We start from the raw sequence: 8,830 nt of genomic DNA, 5'->3' as shown, positions 1-8,830 counted from the left end.
GTTAAAAGAAGCCATGTATCTCCCAAATGAATGATGTGATAGCTATTCACGATAATATTATACTCTATGGTGTAAAAGTCGTACCATAGAAGAGTCCATTTCTTTACTTAGTGTGATTTACATTCAAATTATATCTATATTTAAATAAAAAATATAACATATATTTTACATTCAGTTTGTATATATTTCTATCATTAATCAATATAAAAATATGTAATTCTGATTCATAAATATATTTATTTAAAATAAATATATTTAATTTTGATATCTTACTTGGTCTGTTAAAAAATATAAATATTAATATAATATTTTAGCATTCAATTAAAAAATATAAATATTTTAACATTCAATTCATATTCAGTCAGTTATCAGCCTTAAATGAGGCAGTGCTCTCTTCCAATTGGTAACCAGAGGTTTTTATTTTTCCATCCCAACCGAGGGAAGGAACATGTCAACAAATGAAAGACGTGGTGGCAGGCACGAGGTTAACAATACTTCTGGAAGAAATTGAAAGAGACTTTTAATTCGAAAAATGAGTTGCAGATACGTATGGAAGAGCATATGGCAACCAAGTGGAACGGAGATGCATAAAGTAAGAAGCCCTAAATAATTCCGCGGGAGCAGCATAACACCGTATCAGGTGCCGACTGGCAGGGATCACGCGAAGCGGACCTCTCCCTTGCCTGCGGAGATCGCCGCTTTCCAGCTTTACCAAGACGTCGCTTCCACGCTATCCGCACCGACGGACAAGCGTCAACGAACGGATCACGACCGTCCGATCCGGGTCCGGACCGAGCCCAACCAGGGCGACCGGTAGAAAGGCCTCCGACTCTAACCGGTAGGGCCCACGGATAGTGGAGCAATTAAGCCATGCCACGTGTCGTCGTGATGGAATCGACATGCTTGGAGTTAATCCGCAAGCCCAACCAGGGCGACTGTTAGAAACGCGTCCTGCTCTTGCTGGTCGGGCCCACAGAAAGGGATATTAAGTCAAGCCACGTGTCGTCGAGCTGGAATCGACATGGTTTTTTTTTCGCCGGATATCTTGGAGTTGATCGGATGATGCCAAGCTACTTTAAATAGGAGAGGGGTAAAGAAGCGGGAACACAAGCCCCCAATCGATTTCTTTTTCCGTTCTCTCGCCCTCTCTCGCTGTAAATTTCGTCCCTGGGGTCTTTTTGTTCCATCTCCTCTCGTCGAGATCGGGTTCGCTTTCAGGTTTCGAGGTACTGTTTCTTTTTTGGCATCGCTTCAAAGATATTGGATTTTTTTTTAGGGCAGTGGATCCATGTCGGAGGTTGGTTTTGATGCATTTGAGGGTTTTGATTCGAGTTTTTGGCATGGAAGAGGGATTATTTTGTTCGAGCTTTGGTTTGATGCATCTGGTTTGGGCTTATAACGATTTAGAACGAAGATTTTCTTATTAGATCGTGGATTTTTTGTCATTTAGGTGTGATTTAAAAGGCATTGTCTTATTATTTTATTTTTTTAGATTTTCTTATTAGATCGTGGCTTTCGGTTTCTTATAGTTTGGATGGCTTCTTGTGGTACAAGCTGGGACAGCGCTTTTTACAGAGCTTTATTTGCATTTGTTCTCTTGGACCGTCATGGGTCTAATCTCTCCCTTTTTGTATTCTAGGATATATTTTGTTTTCTGCTGATTATGTATTCGAAGTTGGTGGGTTATATATTCTCACCTTTACTTTTGCCAGATTCCATGCTACCAGTCATAACGCGGACTTTGCAAATCTAGAGCTTATATTCTGTTTTTTTCAAAAAAAAAAAAAATTATGAAACGAGTAAGGGATTTGGTCCAGCTTCGTCAGAAAAACTCACCATCGATACATATCTCTGAGGTGGATTTATCCAGTTATCTGGTATTCTGTTTGCTTTAGCCCGATAATCTACCAGGGGGAAAAACAGCGGAACATTAATAATAGCTGACTCATATTGTGGATCTCAAGACTTTGGTAAGACTATATAATCTGTTGGTTGTTGCTATGAAGGGATTCACAAGTTTTCGATATGGAAATGTTTTTTAGATTTTTCTAATTTGGTAATATAGATTTGCCGTTTTCTTAATGCTGTTCTAGATCCAGTTGATGTCCATGTTATTTTCTATCTATTCTGCTGCGACAATTTCAGCAAATATGATTCTCATATATGTTCTTTTAAATACTATTCTTCCATAGTTTCTTTTAGGGAGGTTGATTAGACAATCATGGCATCCTTCTAAGTTCTAAGAAAGTGATTCACAAACGCTTTGCCATTTATCTCATATTTCATGCAATTAGTGGATTTAATTGCTTGTTGATTCTATGCTACTATTTTTTTTTCTAATAGTTGCTGTTTTTAAGATGTCTTCAAGAGAATTTCTTATTTTGGAAAATTGACTGTATGTTTTCCAGCTTGTCATCATGCCCCCACCTCTTGAAATAGCAAACAAGTCTTCTAGCTCGCACATGTCGCATCCACCTCTCAATGAAAGAATCATTTCGTCCATGTCCAGGCGGTCTGTTGCAGCACATCCTTGGCACGATCTTGAAATAGGTACTCATTTTTCGTATAGACATATCATTTGGATTACATACTGCACCATTCGCATTCCTTTCATTTAGATTTCTATTTCCCTCTCTTTCAGTATTCTTTCTCACTTGGATTTTTCGTTCTGGACGCAGGTCCTGATGCACCATCTATATTCAACTGTGTAAGGATGTTGTTCTCGCTTTCCAAGTGAATTTTAGTGTTAGTTTAAGGTCAATAATAAACTAGGCACTGGAAAGAGATGCCTGAGCATCGCAAATGGCTCCTTTTGGTTGCTGTGGGAGTTAGAAGTACTTCTAATGAAGATCCAGTGTTGCCTACCTCTTCAATTTGAGTTCCTAAACCTTTGCGAGCAACCTGTGAACCATGCTACTCATTAAAAAGAAATGATATGAGTTGCAAAGTTGAAGCTAAGAGTTGTCATCTCTTAATTATAGATTTCAGTGTCAAAAATATGATTGATGAAAGATTGGACATCCTTGCAGGTGGTGGAAATAGGTAAGGGAAGTAAGGTGAAATATGAACTCGACAAAAAAACTGGGATGATAAAGGTAATCTAGAAACACTGCCCACTGTTGATTTAGTTCAGTATTATACTGTGATCGTCATGTTTCTTCTACATGTGCAGGTTGACCGTGTGCTTTACTCATCGGTGGTATACCCCCACAATTATGGATTCATCCCACGCACTCTTTGTGAGGACAATGATCCCATGGATGTATTAATTATCATGCAGGTATTTTGCATTATAGATTTTTCAATTTCAGTTTCATGGTTGCCGTGTGAATATCTCTAAGCATGCTCGTCATATAAGCAATATTAAAGAAATGTTAATGATTTAGTCTCCAAAGGAAATTAGCAGAGTTAAGTGATACAAAGCTTGCCCCCCACTTATCTTCAAGTTGAACACCCTTATGCTGTTTTTCATTGTTCTTATGCTTTATCTTGTTTCAGTTATTTTCCCTAAAATTCTTGTTGAAGCATCTCTTATTTCTGATTCTATTTCTACAGGAACCTGTGCTCCCAGGATGTTTCCTTCGGGCTAAAGCTATAGGTCTCATGCCTATGATTGATCAGGTGTTGTTCTGTGTACATGTGCATATGGTGATGATAGTTTCATGACTGAACTATTTGATTGTTAGAACAAGTTCCAATTTTTAATGCATGACGAAGTTCAAAGCATTTTGCTATACCATGAATAAGCCTTGGTTGTTTCAAGGGAAGAAGTGCTGATGCAGTTGTTGTTGGAAACAGGGAGAAAAGGATGACAAAATAATTGCAGTGTGCGCGGATGATCCTGAATACAAGCATTACTCTGATATTCAGGAGCTCCCGCCTCATCGCTTAGCTGAAATCAGGCGCTTCTTTGAAGACTGTATCCTCATTATTTAACTAGTATTAAGAGTCATCTGTATGAGCCAATTGATTTTACGACATATGAAATGATCTTGTCATCTCTGTGAGAAGGCCTAATAATCTCAAGACTTAGAACAACTTCCTGCCTTCATAATTTCACCGGATATAGTTCTTTGTTTTCTTATTCACCTAAGTGCCTATCAATTGTTTGGTATTGCCTAACCTTTTTACAGTTGTATTTTAAGCCCTATGTATAGATGCTTCCTACTGCTACCCCATGTTCTTTCTTCCTGTATTGGCTGTTTGCATATCTTCGTGATACATTACATGGTGATCTTACCCTCTCCAAGGGACCGATCTGCATTATAGACTATTAACATGTGTGCGCCATAGCGTATATAATTTTGTGAGATCATCAAATTAATTGTTTCCCCTTGAACATGACAAATCAGATAAGAAAAATGAAAATAAGGAAGTTGCAGTGAATGACTTCCTTCCTGCCACCGCTGCTTATGAAGCCGTACAACACTCAATGTAAGTGTGTGTGTGTGTGTGTGTGTCTATATATATGTATGTATGTATGTCATATTTTCTGCATATTGTGCACTTAAAATCAGCAAAGAATCATTACTGATACATGTTATTGCCAAATCAAACTTTACAACAAAAGCTGGTTAACAACCATAAGCTTGCAGTAACCCGTCATAGAATGCGTGACATCACTCCATCGTGATTTGCTTAAGATGCAATTCCCTTGTTAACTGTTATGAACTGGTAAATGCTAACAAGTTAAAATTCTGAGAAACCCCCTTGTCATACGCATGTGTTAGTCTGCTGTCAATGGTTTTCTTTCTACTAAGTGATAAGCATTGCTCTACACAAGTATTTTTCTTTTTGTAAATGACTTGCATCAATTCTTTGTTAAATAATTACTTATTGTTCTTGAATCTTTGAAGGGACCTCTATGCAACTTACATAGTGGAGAGTCTGAGGAGGTAGGATTCTTCAAGGATTATGATCAATTGAGCGATCATTCTCAGATGACCTCTTTGAAGCTGCAGTCTCCTTTATATGCAAAAAGATACTACAGCAGAAACTGTTTTGCATGGTTGTCATAATTAGCTGGTATGATTGAAATCTGTAACCCAGAAGAAATGAAAAGGAATGAGGAAAGAAAAGCAAGCATATGGTCCTTGGATATATGATATAAAGAAAAACTTGCGAATCTTTATATGTATCACTTAAATAGGATGTATTTCGATGAATTTGATTGTGTGGATGTTCACTGAATCTTAGTAGCATATGAATGCTGGCATTCTCTCCTATTCATACTCTGACAATCTTTTGTTTTTTTATAAGCGCAACTCGTTTATATACTCTTTGCAGAAGACTAGGACTAGCATCAACATCATCAGTCCTGCGGCCTTTGGGAGCACCTTAACTTATGCCATGCTAATATGCAGGTTTATTTTGCCTAGCGATGGACTGCTACCACTTTTCTTCTATTATAAGGCATTTGGATTAGTGAGAGATTTTTCTCATCCATCCATTGAAGTATATTTTTCAAGCCACCGTCTGATGACGAATAAACAGGCCACAACCTGATCGCCAAAGTCTCCATTCTTTGTCTGTTGTTAATAATCCACATGCCAATCTCTGAAGCTCACTTTTTTTTTTTTTTTGGTAAGAGAGCTCACCTCTAATGTGCGTCAATTTTAAGATATGCTTGTTAAATAAATGGAATTATTATCGATTTGTTAACCCACCTTGACTGTTCGTCGGTATGGTATCTTTCGCACGAAAGAAGGAAACACCTCCTTCGCACCCATCAACCGTTGAATCACCCACTGCACAGCTCTCAAAGCACTCCGAACCCTATCATTCGTCCGCCTACGAAGATCTAAAGCGAGCGGTGGATGGTGAATCCTTCTTTGGCGCGAAGGATACAACACCGACCCGGGATATTGACCTACATCCGACAAATAAAAGTGTCTCGCGAAAAGAAAACGATGAATTGAAGGAAACTTTTCGAGGCTCGTTCTTTCAAAAAGAAGAAAAGGACAAGCTCCCCAGATTCCGCCATTAGCTGTTGTAGTGGAAAAGGAGGAAAATGGCAGTTTAAGTGGAGTCAGAAAGAGAGATGCTGGAGGCATATGCGGAGAAGATCCCCCGCATCTAAGCCAACCAAAACTTCGCCACTAATATCTCCTTTATGTGGCGGATGGAAGCATCTATAAAAGACCGAACTCCCTCTCTTCCGTGAAGTCCTCTTGTAGGTGCGGTTCCTCCTCCATGGATTGCCGCACCAATGGCCTGGTTGGCCATCGGCAGCTTCATCGGTTACCAGAGTAGAGAATTAAAGCTGGCTGTGATGGTAATCAGACCATGCAGGGCAACTTGGCGACTTTGGCAGAATATTTGGTGATATGACGTGAGGAAATGGTATAATCTCTCTTTTGTTATGTTTTAAATATCTAATCAATCGCATGTTTTCAGAATAAAGCTGAGAATCCAATACTTTTATTATGAGTTTTCCCCCTTGTCCACGTCTCTCTCTCTCTCTCTCAACACATAAAGTAAAAGGCGGATGGAGATGGAGATTTGATATGCAACATGCTTCCTACGTAGCAGACCATACTCCGCGACATACACATTTAAAGATGCTTGCCTCTGCTAGTATAGACATCAAAGCAGCAGTCCCGTGAGGCTTGGGATTTGAAGAATAAGAGTTTTTTTTTTTAATTTGGTATCTGCGCCACCAGTGTCTTTGCTTGATATTTTAATCATATACATGCTGGGGAATTCGATCCGCGGGAGTCGGCAATCATAATTTTTTTTTTAAAAAAAAATTGATCGAAATAAAAAAAATCTTATCCTCTACCACATCGTTGAACGTAAATGAAGATTAAGCCGTGAGAGCAATCAGATGTGCGCCGTATGTCGGTGAGGGACTGTCGAAGACTAGTTGGATGGATTACACCAGTGAACGATCGAAGTTATTCACTGTGAATCCATCTTTATCCCCTTCTCTATTTTTTTGTATTTAAGCCTCACCTCTTTATCAGTCGATTCTACCGTCGTAGTCTTCCCTGCCTCCTTCTTCCTTCTTTCTTACCTTTGGTAGTCGCCAGACTCTGCAATCAAATCACCGGCACTCAAAAACCCCCTTCCTCTCTAATCCTTGCTATCTTCTCTGTTTCGAGCATTATTGCTGGTAGCCCTCTGGTTAGATTGCCATCTCTAATCGCCACCACACCACCATCACCATCGACCCCATCCCCTCCTTCTACCCTCCCCTTCCCCCCTCTCCCTTAATGAAACCCTTGTTCAGCTTAGGAAGAAAGAAAGAGAGAGAGAATGAAAGAATAAAAGAATGAAAGAAAAATAAAGAAAGAGAGCGGAAGAGAGAGAAAGGAACAGAAAGAGAATGAGATAGAGTATCTGACCAAGACCCGGTCCGAAAGGCTAGACCCTTAATTGGAATCAAGTGGATCCAGCCCTAAAAAAAAATCTAATTGATCTAGATTGAGGATCTCTTTTCTTGTCCTTTTGATCGAGTCTGATCAAATGGATCCAATCTTGATTGCTCTTTTCCTTGTATCTCTACTGATTGATTAAATCGAGTCCAATTAGTCTAATTTTTCATTGATCAGTTAAATAGATTTGATCCAAGATTTTGATCTATATTGAGAGGAGCACAGATCTGAGGATCAGGCCACATGCTGAAGATCGCAATTTTTAGACTCGATTGACTATAAGTTTCCTTTTATCTCTGAATTTTTAGTGCATATTCATATATTTAAAAATTAGATTTTGTACATGAATATTATTAAAATATTTAGAAGTTATAAAGTTATAAAGTATGTATTTTATATATGAAAAGAAATTTAAAATTATAGATAAGCACGTGTCACCTTAGTATGATTATAAAATTTGAAATGAGATTATTTTTTTATTTAAATGTTGCATGACCTTTCAAAATAAGGCTATATATGTTTACCCTTGCATGAAGTTTGAATAAAATTATCCTCTTATTTTTGAAAATGAAATATGAAAAACTTGATTTGATATTGATATAAAATAAGTATGACATTTGGTTATAGTGAAATTATGAAAAAAATTCTCTAATTGACTATGATTCGGATCTAATCAACAGGATTGATCATTGGCCATACTTCAGAAATTAGTTTCATTCAAGCCTAGCCATCGGGGTTGATCATTGACAGAGCTAGTTCTTTCTGATCTAGCCAATCGGGGTTGATCGCTAGTACACACTGATGCATCGCATGTATATATTTCAGAACTAATCTTTTTGTCTTATCATGGGGCTAATCATGGTCGTGTAAATTAGAGCTAGTTTGTTTCAGACCTAGTTAGCTGGAATTAATCACTGATACACACTGATCCATCACGTGTTTATTTTTCAAGAGCTAGTCTCTTTTGGCCTTGTTATAGAGCTAATCGTGACGGTAGTGACCAAAGATTAAGAAAAAATTTTTGGATTTTATGAATATGCATAGCATGCTTTGAAAAAAAATTATGTTATCATTTATTACTATTAAATTATTATATTTTAAAAATTAATTATGCTTAATTCCTCAAAAATATTGGTAACTCATTGAGCCAGTACAGTTCACTTTTTTTTTTAATTTTTTATTTCAGATCCAGAAGATCCTATGGGGCTTGGGATTGAGCAGCGAGGAGCATAGGATCTTAGAGGATATTTACTTAGTTTGTTTTTGAATAAATATTAATTTTTACTATGATGAGGTATCAGTGAACTATATTTTATTTGAATCAATAAAATTAAAGATTTATTTTTACTACCACTACCTGAGTATGATTTGATATAATATTTTTGAATATGAAAACAGGCCTTATATGTCTTTAGAGATTAAACCATAGAGATGTGCAGCCATCTATCATACCT

General features: G+C 37.6%; 1 protein-coding gene across 2 annotated transcripts; it reads left to right on the top strand.

The window, feature by feature from the left end:
• The first annotated feature begins 1,069 nt into the window (after positions 1-1,069).
• Positions 1,070-5,185, top strand: LOC105056982 (soluble inorganic pyrophosphatase 4). Of its 2 annotated transcripts, none has more exons than XM_010939393.3 (9): positions 1,070-1,226; positions 2,409-2,550; positions 2,679-2,707; positions 3,030-3,095; positions 3,173-3,280; positions 3,556-3,621; positions 3,799-3,919; positions 4,353-4,434; positions 4,857-5,185. In XM_010939393.3, exons 2-9 carry the CDS (start codon positions 2,418-2,420, stop codon positions 4,897-4,899), a joined length of 648 nt encoding a protein of 215 aa, XP_010937695.1. In that variant the 5' UTR covers positions 1,070-1,226; positions 2,409-2,417; the 3' UTR covers positions 4,900-5,185. The 2 variants fall into 2 exon arrangements, with proteins under 2 accessions (XP_010937695.1, XP_019710427.1); XM_019854868.3 differs by lacking the exon at positions 1,070-1,226 and adding an exon at positions 1,746-1,970.
• The last annotated feature ends 3,645 nt before the right edge of the window (positions 5,186-8,830 follow it).

Source organism: Elaeis guineensis, chromosome 14, assembly GCF_000442705.2.
Source record: "Elaeis guineensis isolate ETL-2024a chromosome 14, EG11, whole genome shotgun sequence".
Lineage (NCBI taxonomy): Eukaryota > Viridiplantae > Streptophyta > Magnoliopsida > Arecales > Arecaceae > Elaeis > Elaeis guineensis.
This window is presented reverse-complemented; position numbering and strand designations above follow the sequence as displayed.

What these genes read in the sequence shown, in the direction of transcription:
- LOC105056982 (XM_010939393.3), top strand. Translation starts at nt 2,418, where the DNA reads ATGCCCCCACCTCTTGAAATAGCAAACAAGTCTTCTAGCTCGCACATG. An exon ending in CACCATCTATATTCAACTGT is followed by an intron (nt 2,708 to 3,029) that starts GTAAGGATGTTG and finishes ACATCCTTGCAG; the next exon opens with GTGGTGGAAATAGGTAAGGG. An exon ending in GAAGCCGTACAACACTCAAT is followed by an intron (nt 4,435 to 4,856) that starts GTAAGTGTGTGT and finishes GAATCTTTGAAG; the next exon opens with GGACCTCTATGCAACTTACA.